This window comes from Salvelinus sp. IW2-2015, linkage group LG23 (genome assembly GCF_002910315.2).
Source record: "Salvelinus sp. IW2-2015 linkage group LG23, ASM291031v2, whole genome shotgun sequence".
NCBI lineage: Eukaryota > Metazoa > Chordata > Actinopteri > Salmoniformes > Salmonidae > Salvelinus > Salvelinus sp. IW2-2015.
Genome location: NC_036863.1, coordinates 22,872,770 through 22,889,647, shown reverse-complemented (window position 1 = coordinate 22,889,647; position 16,878 = coordinate 22,872,770). Strand labels below are relative to the sequence as shown.

At 38.8% G+C, this 16,878-nt stretch overlaps 2 protein-coding genes across 3 annotated transcripts; both read left to right on the top strand.

Moving 5' to 3' along the window:
• The first annotated feature begins 1,961 nt into the window (after positions 1 to 1,961).
• On the top strand, positions 1,962 to 7,154 carry LOC111950632 (enolase-phosphatase E1). Of its 2 annotated transcripts, none has more exons than XM_023968376.2 (5): positions 1,962 to 2,313; positions 2,542 to 2,872; positions 3,069 to 3,199; positions 3,385 to 3,430; positions 3,550 to 7,154. In XM_023968376.2, exons 1-5 carry the CDS (start codon positions 2,075 to 2,077, stop codon positions 6,499 to 6,501), a joined length of 3,699 nt encoding a protein of 1,232 aa, XP_023824144.1. In that variant the 5' UTR covers positions 1,962 to 2,074; the 3' UTR covers positions 6,502 to 7,154. The 2 variants fall into 2 exon arrangements, with proteins under 2 accessions (XP_023824144.1, XP_023824143.1); XM_023968375.2 differs by having other exon boundaries at positions 2,539 to 2,872.
• Positions 7,155 to 7,470: 316 nt separating this feature from the next.
• On the top strand, positions 7,471 to 15,790 carry aspa (aspartoacylase). The gene is made up of 6 exons (XM_023968800.2): positions 7,471 to 7,932; positions 11,649 to 11,844; positions 12,486 to 12,579; positions 12,836 to 12,943; positions 14,775 to 14,884; positions 15,178 to 15,790. Exons 1-6 carry the CDS (start codon positions 7,691 to 7,693, stop codon positions 15,367 to 15,369), a joined length of 942 nt encoding a protein of 313 aa, XP_023824568.1. The 5' UTR covers positions 7,471 to 7,690; the 3' UTR covers positions 15,370 to 15,790.
• Positions 15,791 to 16,878: the final 1,088 nt, after the last annotated feature.

Genomic DNA, 16,878 nt, shown 5'->3' with positions numbered 1-16,878 from the left:
CATGTAGTGTGATGATAATTAAAATGAGATAAGACTCAACTTATTGACTAATAATAAAACAAACTGTCTTCAACTAAGTTGTGTCTAATTTAAGCGTCCAATGTGTTGGTACCWTAATGTATCCTATCCTCCCAAAGTTTGCAATTGAAATGGGCAACTTCAGGAAGTCTTTCTATTCACGTAATCATAATAAGTCTGACAAAATACTGCATGAATATATCAAGACAATGGGAAAATTATTTTGGCAACTAACAAACCTCTGCATTCATTCCAACATTTCTGGAGGATACAGCTCCTGCACTAAGAATGAATGCTCCAGGTAGCTCCATTTCCTTTCATACAGTGTTCATGTTGTACTCCTTGAGGGGAGAAATAAGAATTTATATTGGACCAATTGTAATAGCATTAATCTCATATCACTTTATCAGGGGGACCAAATATGGCACTCCCCCCACATCTGTAATGTGTGGTTTTCCACACAACCATGTTGATAGGTAAAATAAATATTGCGGTAGAGATGGTAACAAAGTATCACTGCATAATATTGGCCACTAATTTGTAGTTTATAAGTGTGTGTATATATGTAGCTTATAAGGCCTTTATTATGTCTTATTAGCCATATATATATTAGCCCTTAAGTGTTTTCTTATTGAAACTTTATAAGTCATGTATAACTGGACAATCCTTAATAACCTCACTGTTAGTTATAATAAAAGCATATTAATTGTTAATTAAGAGCAAGTTACACAAGAAACAGACTCTTAGTAAGCTATCTCAATGTGGGACTAATAAGGGCATATTACCTCGATATGTGTTCCTTATTCTAAAGTCTGACCATATTTTTACTTGCATAAACAGCAGAACTTCAATATACAGTACCAGTCAAAAGTTTGGACACACCTACTCATTCAAGGGTTTTTCTTTATTTTTACTATTTTATACATTGTAGAATAATAGTGAAGACATCAAAACAAGGAAATAACACATATGGAATCAGTGTGTTAAACAAATTAAAATATATTTTATATTTGAGATTCTTTAAAGTAGCCACCCTTTGCCTTGATGACAGATTTGCACACTTTGAAGTTTATGGAAATGTGAAAGGAATGTAGTAGAATATAACCCAATAGATCTGGTAAAAGATAATARAAAGAAAAAAAAAATCTTTGAAAAATAGAAGAGAAAGGCCATAATGTATTTTTCCAGCCCAGGTGCAATTTAGATTTTGGCCACTAGATGGCATCAGTGTATGTGCAAAGTGTTAGACTGATCCAATGAACCATTGCATTTCTGTTCAACCGTTTGTATCAAGACTGCCCGAATGTGCCTAATTTGTTTATTAATAACGTTCATGTTCAAAATTGTGCACTCTCCTCAAACAATAGCATGGTATTCTAGAATAAACGGGTCTTGAGTGAGGTCTGTCAGCAAAATTGTTCTTCAGCCCTCGCTGCAACACTGTAGTGGCAAGAGGAGGAAAGGAAGATTTGAATCAGACACAGTTCAATATCGGTTAAAACCAAGTGTTCAGCAAATCCATGCATACACTAAGTCGCAATTTCCTAAATATGTTTTACGTCACACAATTCCTTCAATTTTGGGACATGTAATAGCAACTGTTCAGTCTTGCAGACGTCTGCCATTCTGTATCCTGTAGGAATCACAAGCCTCGAGCGACTGAAGATCACAGATTGGTCATCGCCCAATGGTCGCGTTGGTGATCTGCATAAAACGTTGGGAAATGCTGGTATTTTTCATCGTCTTTCACGTCAAGTTCGCGCCGCCCAACGGACCCCCGCCCAATCTGCTTCTCACCGCTTTCACAAGCCTCAATAATGAATGGGAAGTGGTGTTTCACCGCGCGGCACCGCGTGCTAGTGTCCACGAGCCGTGCAGCGCAAAGTCAATTAAGAACTCCTAGAAAAACCTTGGTTGGCCCACAAATATTCTCTGACGTTACGTAACGACGTCTGCTCGTCTCACTTCCTGGTTGACTATGTGAATTTGTCCAAACATGACCGCGTGTGCTGTGTACAGGTAGAATAGATACAAGGTGTACCTCTTTTTGTACCTCATGGCTTCTGTCAGGGACCTGCAAGCTCGACGAGTTGAAAATAATAATACACGCACTCTGTTTAACTCAGAAGGCGTTTATGAAGCAGCAGAAGATAATTCATCCCAGCTCATTCTGGAGAACCCCGATCCTGATATCGTCAAAACAATCTCACATTATTTCGAGGCTGCTCTCAGTGGGCAGAAATATGTGTTACCCCATCCCGTCACAGACCATGGCACTGAGTCTTCAGCAGACAGGTAAGCACACATGGAAAGATGAACCCAGATAAATTGGTTAAAAGTCAGTGCAGTGCCCTCAGCAATGCTTCTACATAAATGTGTGAAGCATTAAGAATATATTCCTATAGCTAGCTTATTACAACAATGTCAAGAAAAATGTATTTGAATTAACATTGCAATTAACACAACCAAAAGTGTCAACATTGCAATGCTTGTCTTTGCCTTTTCTCACACATATATCAGTAGGGATTCAGGGGACAGCCTGTTCATAACTCAAGTGCCAGTGTCTGAGGTGGTGAGGTCTGTGAGAAGATGTCACTCAAAGGAGAGGTCAGAGTTCACATGTACCATAGAATCAGAGGAGGAGAGCGGGGAGGAAGATGGACCTGCCACTCCCCAAAGGAAGCAGCAGGTCTCACATGCAATGAAACATCACAAGAGGAAAGCAGAGAAGCATGGCCTGAAAAAGTACTCCTTTCCCTTCCTGGGGAGCGTTTACAGAAGTAAACCCCTATCTAGTCGAGAGAGGACTTACAGAAACACACACCTACCACTATTAAAGAGTGTGACCTTCTCGGTAAGTAGGCAGCACTTCTTGAGTCAAATTCGTATTGTAAAAAAAGATCTGTCATAAAATAAAACAAAGTCCAGCTTCTGATACTTATCATTTGGATCATATATAGGCCTAATGTATTCATGGGTAACTAATGTGTCATATGCTTCTAAATGTCTTCTCAGTCTCACTGACATTTAATCCCTTTTGTTTCCAATAGAGTAAGGCAATTGGAGGCTTTTTTAGATGCGTCAAAACACTGAAGAAGTTCTCTAAAGGAAAAGCGACTTTAGCCTCAGCTTTACCAAACAGATATCTGGATGAGGAAGGTGAACTGTCTCCACTGTCAGAGTAAGTTTTCTACAGCTCTAAATTTTTAAATAAGAAAAGGTTGTAATTGCTGMAGATGGTCAGTGCTCTTAATGTAGATTTGAGCTATGAAACGGGGCAGAACACATTTCTTCCTTTGAGCTTCTTTATAATGATTGTATATTTCTGAGGTGTATAATGCTGTTTTTTTTTCAATGGACCTACAGACAGGAGGTGGAATCTGAAGGTAGTGATGATGACATCAGAGTGGTGGTGAGTATGATCAAATAATCTTACATTTTATCTAGGCTCTTTTTCTCATTGGATCATGAGTCAATGATTTGCTATTTCAAGTCTGGCAGTACATTTATCAAAACATTTCTTTCTTACAGGAAAATACACTTTTAATGCCATTCCTGAAAAAGAAAAATAGGCAAACTTGGTGTCATCCATCATCTGAAGCTGAAAAGCAATGCAGAAAGTTTTCATCTGTAAGCAAATACTTCACCAAAGACTCCACATCAGTAAGCAAAGACTCCACCGCCAAGACAAAGAAACGGAGCACAAAGAAAACACAACACCTCCCTCATGTTAAACAAACTCTTTCCTTGGTTTCCAAAATGATTAAAGACACACCATCAAAGCAGAGTTTTGCTGGTTCACAGCGAATCTTACCTGAGAAATGTAACATGGCAGAAAAAGAGACTAACCCAGAGTCAATGAGTTGCGTTAGGAGATGTTCATCTGGTAGGAGTTTGGTCCGCAATGAAACACAAGAACCTGGGATACATTTAGCTGARAATACAGATGGACAGGAAGAGAACGACAACATGGACATTTCATTGACAGAATGGAAGACAATGCTGAATATCGGATTTGTCAGTGAGGAAGTAGAGGGGACTAGAATAGACCAGGCAGTGGACATAACGAGTTCACCTATTAATGAAGTGCAGGAAAGTGAAGGAAGCTGTTTGGAGAGGACCCAAGTGGGCAGAGCCATGACCCCCAGTGTGACTGAGCAGAGCCCTGATCGTGACCATCAGAACCAGACAAGAGAAACAGAGGCTGATCCTGGAACTAAAGGTCACAACCCCCCTTCAACAGAACCAGAGCTCACAAATGACTGTACAAATGTTGATGTTGGGGGAGATTATGAACAGAAGGGAAAGAAGAGGAAGAAAAAGAACAGGAAAATAGAGGGAGGAGATGATGAAAGTATAGAGGACCGAGTTGTGCAGCCTCCATGCCAAGAGGCTCCAGATTATCAGGAACTAGTCACCTGTGTGAGTACAAGCCCCATACAGGGAGGAGAGGCTACTGAGAGAACCCAGGATAACAAGGCAGAGCATTCTGTTTCCGCGTCTGGTGAAATGATTACGCCACAGAAAAAGAAGAGAAAAAAGGAGAGGAGGAGGGATTCACCATGCCATGCTGATACAGATATAGGCCTAAAACAGGAAGAGAACCCCAAGCTATCATCCCATGCTGGAGGTGGTGCTATAGTTCAGAACGAAGACATAGAACTGAAGAAAATGAAGAAAAAGTATAAGAATTCCACAGCACATGCCATCCTGGAGGAAGGACCAGAAAAAGGACATTTTCTGAATTTGAGTTTGGAATCACAGTTAGATGAGGTAATAGGACCCCAAAAGGGAACAAACATTTCAACCCTCCCTGAAGATACTGTCACAAACCTACAGGTAAATGCTACTGATATAAGACAGAAAACAATTGAGTGCTCTATAGTCCAACTTACTAAATTGGTAGCCCAGAGAAAGAAGCATAAAACCATGGCACCAATAGACAATTCTTTGGCACAGAGTGACGGCACAATTTATTTTAGGAAAAAGAAAAAGGCAAAGAAAGATGGGGATTCCTGCAGCAATGAAATGGTGGGAAATTATACTGAAATTCCTCTGACTACAAGTACTTTATCTCAATCTGGTCAAATCGATACACTGGAGAAGAAAAAACGCAAACGAGATAAGAAACAGAATTCTGACATTCATGAAGATTCTGAGGCCAGACCCAAAGAGAATGTTGTGAGCCATGAGAGGTCTGAAGACAAGGTCACGGAGAAGAAGAGGAAAAAGAAGAAGAGGAGGAAATCTTCAACTGACGATGGCGCCGTTGTTCAACTACAAGAGGATAATATTCAAAAATTCCATATCACCCTCAAGAGTACTGTGTCTGAATCCAATGACACTGTGCCACCAAGAAAAAAGCGAAAGAAAGATAGGGATTTAGTAACTCCTTTGAGCACAGAGGAGAGACGTCAAAAGGACAGCATACCACCTGAAACAGATGAGATCACTAGCCCAAGAAAGATAAAGAAGAAAAAGCGAGATGGGTCTAAAGACACTTGTTCTGTCATACACAAGGATACAGCAGCTCCACTGGAAAAAGAGAGTATTGGCATATCTTTGGAGGGGTGTGAGAGGTCTGCTTTGACTCCAGATGACACAGTTTCTCAGAGAAAAAATAAGAAAAATAAGAATTCCCTCACCAAACATGATCCTGAGGGAAGACTGAAAAATGATGCAACTAAAATATCTCAGAGGATGAGCGCAACTGTAAAAAATTCTAGACCAGAAGAGAAAAAAGAGATAGATACAACTGAAGTGAGACTTGAAGCTGAAAGTGCCTTTATATCCTCAGAGAGAAAGAGGAAAAAGACAAAGAGGCGGAAATCCACTGATTACGAAGTACCAGCGGTAGGACATCAAGATAATGATTACACTGCAATATTAATTGAAACGACTCAGAGTTRTATGACCCAATACACAGAAACAGAGTCACAGAAGAAGAAGAAGAAGAAAAGAAATGATAACACTGCAATGCTAATTGAAACAACCCAGAGTTCTATGACCCAATACACAGAAACAGAGTCACAGAAAAAGAAGAAGAAGAAAAGATATGATAACACTGCAATGCTAATTGAAACGACRCAGAGTTCTATGACCCAATACACAGAAACAGAGTCACAGAAGAAGAAGAAGAAGAAGAAAAGAAATGATAACACTGCAATGCTAATTGAAACAACCCAGAGTTCTATGACCCAATACACAGAAACAGAGTCACAGAAGAAGAAGAAAATAAATAGAAAATCTAACAAGGAATCAGTTGCCCCGAAGCACACAGATGGAAGACAGACCGGGGAGATGTCAGAGGCGACGTCAGACTGTCTGCCTTTACCACAGATTAATCCTGATCCTGTATCAATCTCCCATGAACTGGTTTCATCAGCAGAGAAGAAGAAGAAGAAGAAGAAAAAGAAGCATGGAAAAGATGCAAATCAGGATTACCTCGCAACCGAACACATTGACTCAGTGGTGATGACATGAAGCATGCCATCTGAATAAAACAACCCATAGCTTGGAGAGGATTTTTGATGGGTGGCCTTTGGTTATAAGGGAACAGATTTTTAAATGAGTTGATTCATTGTACACCACCTCTATGATGGTTGTTCTTCCACTCTTTAGAGACACTTGTATGCGCATTCAGATGATAAATGTGCATGCATAGGCTAGTCAGATAAACAGTGAACGTTTTCAGTGTTAAGTTACCACTAAATGGTGTTTTGTAAAGAATATTTTTATCCTACCCTGTCACCTAGTGGACAATTTAAGACAAAACACACTGGTTTTATTGCAGTGTAAGTGACATGTTTATAACTTGGATTCGAATGTCATGATGTTTCATTAGTCCTACTACATATAATGTATGCCAGTGCTGCATGAGAAAGTGGTTAATGTGTACATTTGACAAGATTTGTTTCTTGTTCAGTTTTGAAATAGATTACATTTCTAATGTAATTCCCTTCAGTAAGGGACATTGCTTCAATATCCTTTGTGTGCAGTGCATCATATGAAGGCCTAGTCTAAACATTGTCTCCACAACCATTATAGTATTACTTTTTATATTGGCTCCATACAAGTGTATTTGTAAGTATGACTGTCTATTGAAGGATGCACAATAAATGTACAGTTTATCAATGTTTTATTGTAAGACTAATGTGTTATTGATTAGCAGCACTGTATTCATAGAATTAGATCAGTTCAGGCAAATATTGTCCAGACAGATATATAGGCCTATAAAACATAACGTTCATATATAATTATGTAATATTAATTGATAATCTGGTTGKAACATAATAATTAATAATGTGGTTGCAACTTTAAGATTAACTGTGAAAATCATATTTATGAAATTGTAAAACCATATCACAACCAATCCATAATGGATAGCCTAGTATGTGTAGGCTGTTGTGGGAGGATCTTAACCCAACCTTCTCAAGTAATGTACAACACGACGGAGTTATGTTCGGTGGTGAGTGGTCACAGTAACTAGTCCAGCGGCGGTATTATGTAAGTGTACTACCCGAACAGCATTCATATCACAATTGGTTAAGAAACGTCAACCGTGGTTTTTATAGCCTGGCAACTTTCCGCGGCTGCTCTCCGAGTCCTCAAACTCGTGCTTTCATCTGAGGGCTTGTATCAACTGTTCAATATTCCAGCCTTCACTACCGCTATGACTTCAAGTACCAATGTCTCTTGTTTTCACGAGGCTAGAAGAGTTGCTATTTTTGGAGGCACGCACGGAAATGAAATGTCAGGCGTAACGCTTGTAAATCTGTGGATACAGAATGGAAAAGAAATCCAAAGAAAGGGAGTTGAGACGAAACCCTTCATAACGAACCCAAGAGCCGTTGAGAAATGCACTAGATATGTGGACACAGATCTTAACAGAGCGTTCACGACCGAGAATCTCAGGTAAACAGCGGGGACCTTTGACGTTGAGTCGTGTTTATCAGACAGTCCAGTGTTATTTAGTTCTCAGTACCCAAATACACTAAAGTCTATATTGTCTAGAGACAACTCTGGAATTGCCATATTATAGATGTTCTTATTTTTATATATATTGTGGACCCATGGTGCTAAGGATGTATGTTTATTGTGGCTTATTATAAGCAATTGCCGAACAGCTTATTATGGAAATCCTGAAGTTTGTGATTTTCTTGAAAAAAAAGTTGAACTGCTCCAATTACAGCAAAGTTACTGTATTCATGCTCACACAGACTCACAGCTGACTTTCAGCCAGCCTCTGGGCAAAACGTGAGCAGAATGTGACTGAGTTACAAATGAGCTTGGAGTTGGTCCAAGTGCATGACAGCAGAAGGATTGGACTGACAGAAGTTCATGTTTTATAATACAGCAGGCTCTTCAACAGTAGCCTATTCATTAAATTACATGTGTAATGATTTATTTTGCTTCTAACTTGGCATTATGCCCCAATGGCCAAATAGGCCTAGTTTGAAAACTTCAGTGTGTATGCATGGGAAGCAAGCACCTTCCATCTCCTTGCTATCATGATATAGGTAGGCTTGAATCCACATTTTGAACATTCAAAATATAGTCTAAATGTAGAAATAATGCTTCTCTTCGGTGTCTGTAGATGTAGTCAAATAGATTATAAACTCATTTTTCACTGGAGTATTCCATCTACTCAGCAGACAACCTCTCTAGTCACACTACCATGTTGTTGACACATCTTTTAGGCGGGCTAAGCTGATTACCTCCTTGAAGACATATTCTAATTATAGCATTTCTATTTATATCAGGCCGATGGACTGCACTCCTGATTCCAAGATACATTCCTGTAATGTTTTTGTGGTTTTATACTGGCATTTTGGTGTTTGGTGTAAGCTGGTTGGTAGGCCTATAGTTGTCTTTTAACCAATCAACCACACATTTTTCATAATCTATCTGGCATAGTTTTTCTTTTATAGCCTACTGAGGGTGGAGAATAACTGCATTTTGACAGACCTACCTGTCTCTATTGTGCTACATGATAGTCCTAACTATCCGGACATTGCTAGATATGCAGTCAAAAGGGAGTTGGGCGGGGGGAGAGAAAGAGACAAAAAATGGGTAGCACAGGTGCCATTATGCTATTGGGGCAGCTTGGAGAACATGCTGGTTCAGCATTAGAGCATTTGTTGTTTTAGAATTGTTAAAAAAGGCATAGGAGAGGAAGGAAACATTTCAGCTATCCAATGGGATTGTGAATCAATTTTGTGAGCATAGGTTGCAGCATGATAAGAATCACTGAAGATTAGCTTAGTCATTAGTTCATAAGACGTTCAGAAATGTTGTAATAATTGCTCAGAAATGCTTGCCAGATGAGACTTCCTCTGCTCTATGTTCGCTACATACTTCAGTCTGAGACTGTCATCATTGAAGGCGTTTGTGGTGACGACAAAATGAGGTGTGTTGTACAAAACAACGTCATCAGCGATTGGATCATCGATAACCAATAAGAGTATCAATGCTAATGATACATTTTCCAAATGTCGCTTTACCCACATGTGTTCTGGCTCTGACCCAACACATCGGTTTCTGGGACCAATCAGAACGGTTAGAATGTGTTTGCGTTCTAGACATCGTTCAGGAGGTAATCAGATCTAGACTCACTGCGGAGAAGAAACTAACGTCCATGGCTGTGGCGTAGTGTTTGGCTGGAGCAAGGAGTTTGGGTAGCCAGGCAACAGAACTGCAAGGCTGTGAGAATATGGTCCAAATAAATGTGCTGCTTTTGAGGGTCAGAAGAATAACATGCTTTGTGATATTTTTGTTCTCCAAAATGTTAGCTTTTGCCGACTCCCCAACAACAGGATGTTCCGGTTTTCAGGGGAAATAGAAAGAGAGCCTGTGACACTACTTCTGCTTTTGGACGTTAACAAGGCGACACTCCATCTTATCTCCTCCTCCACATTTACTGGATTGGTTCAACAGTGCAGAAGAGAACCTCCCCACAATTTTTTTTCTTCTCGTCAAGACCAGTATGTAGGGGATCTAGTTTCAGGTGTTTCTTTTACGCCTGCTACATTAGTTAACCAAAATCCAGAAACGTACCATTTGAATGTGAGCATGAATATGCATGACCCTGATCATACTTCTGTACTCTTAAAGGGATAGCGCAGTTAAAAACGTGATTTTTCTGTAGAATAAAAAATATATTTCCACACTATGAGGTCGAAATAACACTCTGAAATTGTGAAAATTGTTATAATGCCCTTATGTTTGAAAAAAATGCTTTCCCATCCATCCTGTAGCAGAGTAGGCGTTTTCATTATTTGTGGGCTACAATTTACCGCTGTCTGGTGAAAGTTTTGTTGGTCTTCTTACATTAGGGTTAAAGTGTAAGTCTTATATCACCATTTGTTTATTGTAGCGGACTCCACTGTCAATCATTAACAACCTCAGTTATGGTAAGGCATGTGCTGTGTTCTGAATCACATATTTTCTAGGGATAATCGGTAGCTTATAAATGGCTGTTTAGTATGTAGGCCTAGTATGTGGGGTATATAAGACCATTGTTTACTAGACAGGAGGTGAACAGTATTGTACACTGAACAAAAATATAAACGCAAGATGTAAACTGTTGGTCCCATGTTTCATGAGCTGAAATAAAAAATCCCAGACATTTTCCATACGCACAAAAAGCTTATCTCAAATTTTGTGCACAAATTTGTTTATGTCCCTGTTAGTGAGCATTTCTCCTTTGCCAAGATAATCCATCCACCTGACCGGTGTGGCATATCAAGAAGCTGATTAAATGATCATTACACAGGTGCACCTTGTGCTGGGGACAATAAAAGGCCTCTTTAAAATGTGCAGTTTTGTCACACAACACAATGCCACATATTGATCAAGTTTTAAGGGAGCGTGCAATTGGCATGCTGACTGCAGGAATGACCACCAGAGCTGTTGCCAGAGAAATGAATGTTCATGACTCTACCATAAGTTGCCTCCAACCGGCCTTACAACCGCAGACCACGTGTAACCACGCCAGCCCAGGACCTCCACATCCGGCTTCTTTACCTGCGGGATTGTCTGAGGGGGCCTTTTATTGTCCCCAGCACCTGTCAGGTGGATGAGGAGAATTTCTGTCTGTAATAAAGCCCCTTTCTGGGGAAAAACTCATTCTGATTGGCTGGCTCCCCAGTGATGACACATGATGACACATGACTCCTACCCAGTCATGTGAAATCCTAGGGGCGTAATGAATTTATTTCAATTGACTGATTTCCTTATATGAACTGTAACTCAGTAAAATCTTTGAAATTGTTGCATGTTGCATTTATATTTTTGTTCAGTATAGTTTATCAGTATAGTTATTACACAAATGGATTTCACATTGTTAATACAATGTTGCTCCTATAGTAATTACACTGTTTCTACACAGGTGTTAGAACTACTAAAAGTAAAGCGCGTTAGGCCAGTAACAGAAAGGTCGCTGGTTCGAATATCCGAGGCGACAAGGTGACAATCTGCCGATGTGCCCTTGAACAAGGCACTAAACCCTCATTTTCTCCAGGGGCGCCATACTACTATGTCTGACCCTGTAAAACAACACATTTCACTGCACGTATCCGGTGTGTGTGACAATAAAACAAGTGGTTAACCTGTCAGTGGTGTATCCACAGCGCCCCTAGTGGAGATGACCTGCCCTACGAGGTCCAGAGGGCCCAGCAGATCAATGAGATATTTGGACCTAAAGGAAGCCCTGAGGCCTACGATGTCATCTTCGACCTCCACAACACCACCTCCAACATGGGTTGTACYCTCATACTGGAGAGCTCCAAGGACCACTTCAACCTCCAGATGATGCATTACATCAAGGTGAACTTAGAATGTGTTTACTCCCTCTCGCTTTCTCAAATAAAACATGCTTTTTGGGCTCAGTTAGAATTTCAGGCAGTCAATTCAGGAAATAAACTAAAATTACAATTCAGTAACTGAAAAAATTGCATTTATTTTCTGTAACTTCTCAATAAACTGAAAAGTAGAAGCTTTTTATTTCAGAAGTTTTAACATGTCTGAAGTTTAAATTCAAATCACTTCCTGAGTTGACAGCCGTCAATTCGAATTGAGCCCAACCCTGGTCCGGGAAACTGCCGTTCTGTGTTTCCTCTTAGTGCACTTTGGATAACCTTTCTCACTCACTAACCCATTATGGGTTAGTTGTATGAATAATGAATAATTTAATTGATTGAATCATAGTGCTCCTTAATGGTACATGTGAGTTAACTAGAGGGAACCTATAGGAAGTTAGCTAATGTATAAAGAGGAGGGTTTAAACCACTTATTAAACACTGGTTTGACTATGGTCTTTTAAGTGAAAATTGGTCATACTTAGCCTTTTATTGTTATATTTCTGACTAGTGTGTTATTAGCGGCCATATTGTAATGGAAATAATGTGTTCTGTGTTGAGGTTGTGTGTTTGTTCACATGCTGAGACATCTTTAATTATGTCATGCAGAATGCCATAGCTCCAGACAGTTGTCCAGTTCTGCTGACTGAACACCCGCTACTCAAGTATTCAACTTCACGCTCTGTGGCCAAGCACCCCATCGGTGAGTGCAAATTCCAGCCTTACAGCCTTGGAAATTTTTTAGATGTAGTACGTTGGGGGCATTTATTCACTTTTTTTACTTTAGAATGTAATAGTAATTATTAAACGAGTCAAAAATAAACAAAGTTTAAATAGATTCAAATAGAATTTGTCCCTAAAGAAGACAACATATTTAAAGGATATAAAGGTATAGGTATATAAAGGTATAGGTATATAAAGGTATAGGTATATAAAGATTTTGAATGTGTTTATTTCAGGTCTAGAGGTTGGCCCACAACCTCAGGGGGTTTTGAGGAGCAACATCTTTGAGTCTATGAGGGTGGTACTGAAACATGCCCTGGACTTCATTGAGCTCTTCAACGAAGGTTTGTAACATTTGTGTAACATTTATAAAAGATAAACATTCCATAGATTTTGTACAGCACACATCAGCTGGTGGTAAATTAATATGGTTATAAGGTATTAAAAACAAAATATCTAAGGGGTAGTTTGAATGTCCCACTGTCACGTTGTATAAAGGATTGGAGACAGGCGCAGGAATACATAATAGGGGGTTTAATACTCCACCCAAAAATACAACATGCCATGAAAGGCACGGGGACGAAGCCCAAAACACGTAAACAAAAACACAGGGATGTAACTCAAACAAAAGAGCGAGGTTGAACATCTAATAAATACAAGGGACGAGACCCGTAATAACGAGTACACAATACACGCAGCACGAAAGCCAAAACAACAAAGCACAGGTACTCACAAAACCAACAGACATGGGAACATTAACCCACAAGACAATGGTAAACAGAGGGCACATATATACAATTACTAATCAGGGGAAATGGGAACCAGGTGTGCGTAATGAAACAGTTCAATGACGCCTAGAGGCCGGTGATGTAGACGTCCGGAACTGGTGTACGGAATGAGCAGCAGTACCAGGGGAATCCGTGACACCAACCGTCTTGTTTTGTTAAGAAAACAATTGTTGTAAGAGAAAGCTTTTTGCAGAATATATTGGTCTCTACTCTACCAATACTTTAATAATAAAACAGAAATACACATCTAACATCAACAACATAAACTTTTTTCTTAGAGAGATGTCTAATAGGCTAAGTCGTTTTGTATCTCTTTTTGTTTTGTATAAAAGCCTTCTCTGCTCCCCCTTCAGCCTATCTGGCATTATCAGCATCACTGTAATGACTCCGTTTTTGTGACATTGCTCATGGGTGAGCAAGTCGTGTTCTCCTTACATGAAAACCTTTTTTAAGTAATCCTTCCACTTCAACTATTTCATAAGATCCCCTTCCAGTTCCTTCAGACAGACAGTGTTTGCCTCTTTTTGAGGTATCATGTAACTTGTACAGATGTAGGATCTTAATTTGACCAGTTTTTCAAAGCAAAAAAATATTCTGTAGCAACAGGAAATGTGAATTATTGTGTGGATTATAATTAAAGGACATTTTTGTAGGGGTTAATACATTTTTAGTTAGGGCAAATGTCCTGCAACAACAGTGATCAAATTAAGATCATACATCTGTATATAGCTGTAAAATATGTAAAAGTATGCTTGACAACTAATGGAAATATGAATGGGGGAAAAAGCTGCATGATACCTCAAAACTGCAACCACTGCAACAAGCTTTCCTCCACATTTTCTGTAAAAAAGCAGTAGTTCCCAAGAGTGAATTGAAGTTTGAAGTCTGCATGTTCGTTCCCCTCACTAGGCCCGCTAGGCTGCTGAATGGCATACTTGTTGGAAGTTGGTTAGTTTCCATGTGATTAGGAGCCAGCAGGGTTTTGTAATCTGGTGTCCAGGGGCCTGGCTCTAGGGTCCACAGTGYGGGCTTGATGAATGCTGTGTGCCTTGGTGCTGAGTTGTGTTTTCTGCTCTGAGAAATTAAACTGTGTGTGAGATCCTCCAAAACAACAGTTGGAACTACGGGCTATTTTGTACATGATTGGGGATTAATCAATGAGGGAAGAAAAAGTCATGCACACAATCATAGTCAAACTTATTTACAAAATAACACAAATACATACTGTACATAGGCTACATTATTATTGATATTTCTCATAACTGTTGAGGATTATTTTATTTGTGTGCAAGGAAACTACTTCAGTGCTATTTGTTTTGTCCTTTACTTTATTTTGCATGCACAGTAACAAGTGAGGACGATGTGGTGTGTTGTTTGTATTCTGTAGGCTTGGAGTTTCCCCCCTGTACAGTGGATGTGTTCAGAGTTTCAGAGAAGATGGACTACCCCAGAGACACCAATGGCAACATCATTGCCATGGTGCACCCCAATCTACAGGTACAAAACCGGGCTATTAAATGCTATGATACTTTTAAATGTCTATTGTTATTTGCTTATTCTAACTTTTTGTTCCTTTCAGTTACGTCTGTTTTTGGCCTAATGTCTTGGGTAACAAATATTTATTTAGTAGGGAATTTCAATAGCCTGTGATGGTGTATCCAATGACAGTCAGAATCCCAGGCTGTTTTCTTTAACTGTGGGGATGCAGTAGTTTGTTACTTTTCTTCAAAAAAGCAGAACTCTAACTCTTGAGCTTTGAATTTCCTTGTTGTTGTTCATTCCTCCTTTAGGACTGTGACTGGGAGCCGTTGAACCCTGGTGACCCTATGTTCCAAACGTTTGACGGGACAACCATCCGCTACGAAGGTGCTGGCACCGTCTATCCCACTTTTATTAACGAAGCTGCTTATTATGAGAAGCAGCAGGCGTTCGTAACTACCAGACGAGAGACCTTAGCAGCTGGTGCTATCAAAAAAACATAGGACAAAGTTAGTGTATAGTTTACTTCAGTTTGTTGTAAGCCCCAGCAATATTCTATATTCTTTACAGTTAATCTTTATTATATTAGATCTATATACAATATTCTTTATAGTTTTCCCAATGACACCACTTAAAAAGAACATAATATCTTTCACATTGATAATTAGAGAGTAATGTTTTATACTCTCTGTACTTTTTTAGATGTCATATTGATATGTTGTTCTAAGATCAACTAACTATGCAAAGTACAGTCACTGTGACTAGAGGCACTGCTAGGTTTTTAATGAAGCTGTGAACTTTTTCTATCCTAAGAATTGTTGTGATGAATACATTTTCTGTTATTCTTAAATAGATTTTATTAAGCAAACTTAAAGTTTTGTGAAGTGAAAGTAAGCATATCTATGACAAATACAAAGTACCGCAATCCCAAGAAGAACCACAACACTTAAGCACTGTTCTTAATACTGTATTCTATATAACCGCTCAGGAAGTTGGGCAATTTTATATTATATCAAAAGGATAACCTACAACCTGAGAATCTTTATGTTGTATCTATTATACTTATAATCAAGTTGTTACAATCAATAAGCTAGTGAGCTTGGCCTTAAAATACAATAACAGAACCTCTTGATGCTACCTAACCTCTCTACAGATGTCGGATCTTAATTTGAGGACTCTTTTGTTTTGAGAATGTTCCTGCACAGCAGAAAATGCAAACTTGTAGTGTATTTGAGTTTTTAAAATGCTTATAAAGTTTGTAATTTCCACTGAAAAATTTCAGACTTTATTTGCCCTAACGAAAAATATATCAACTCCTACAAAAATGTCCATTAGTTATAATCCACATAATAATTCACATTTCCTGTTACTGCAGGATTAAATTAAGATCCTACATATGTATACAATCAATGCCACCTAACCTTTCTACAATGGTCACTATTATGGTGCTGCTACTATTGTCCTACTATTGCCTTAAAATAAGTGATTTCTATGATAATTGCATGACATTTGTGAGGGAAAGTTTCATTTGTATCTTAGATGTGGAATAAATACAGATGCTATTTTGATACGAAGTTGGATATGTAAAGAGGATTTATTTTCATGTGACGAGGTGTGATGTGTTTCAAAAGTCAATTTACATGTGTTTGGTGTCAGAAGGTAGAAAATAGTTGATGGTGGTATTATTGTTATTTTGATGTACTGTAAGTGGGTTTTAATGTGTGATGTCAATTTCGAAAATAACATATGAGTGGACATGTGAAATCTGTTCAAAATATACTGTATGTATATTGTGCAATAATTTCCTTTCCAATAATGTCCTACGCATTTGTTGTTTGTTGAAATGTTATATAGTTATAGCAATAGTGATCTGATTTAAAGATTCCATTCCAATCCCRCAGAACAGTTCAATTGTGGTATATGCCATGCCTTTTTTGTAAAAGTGACATAATCAATAAATATGTCATTTGCATTATACCATCAGTAAATTGATCATAGTGGCTTTTATCATA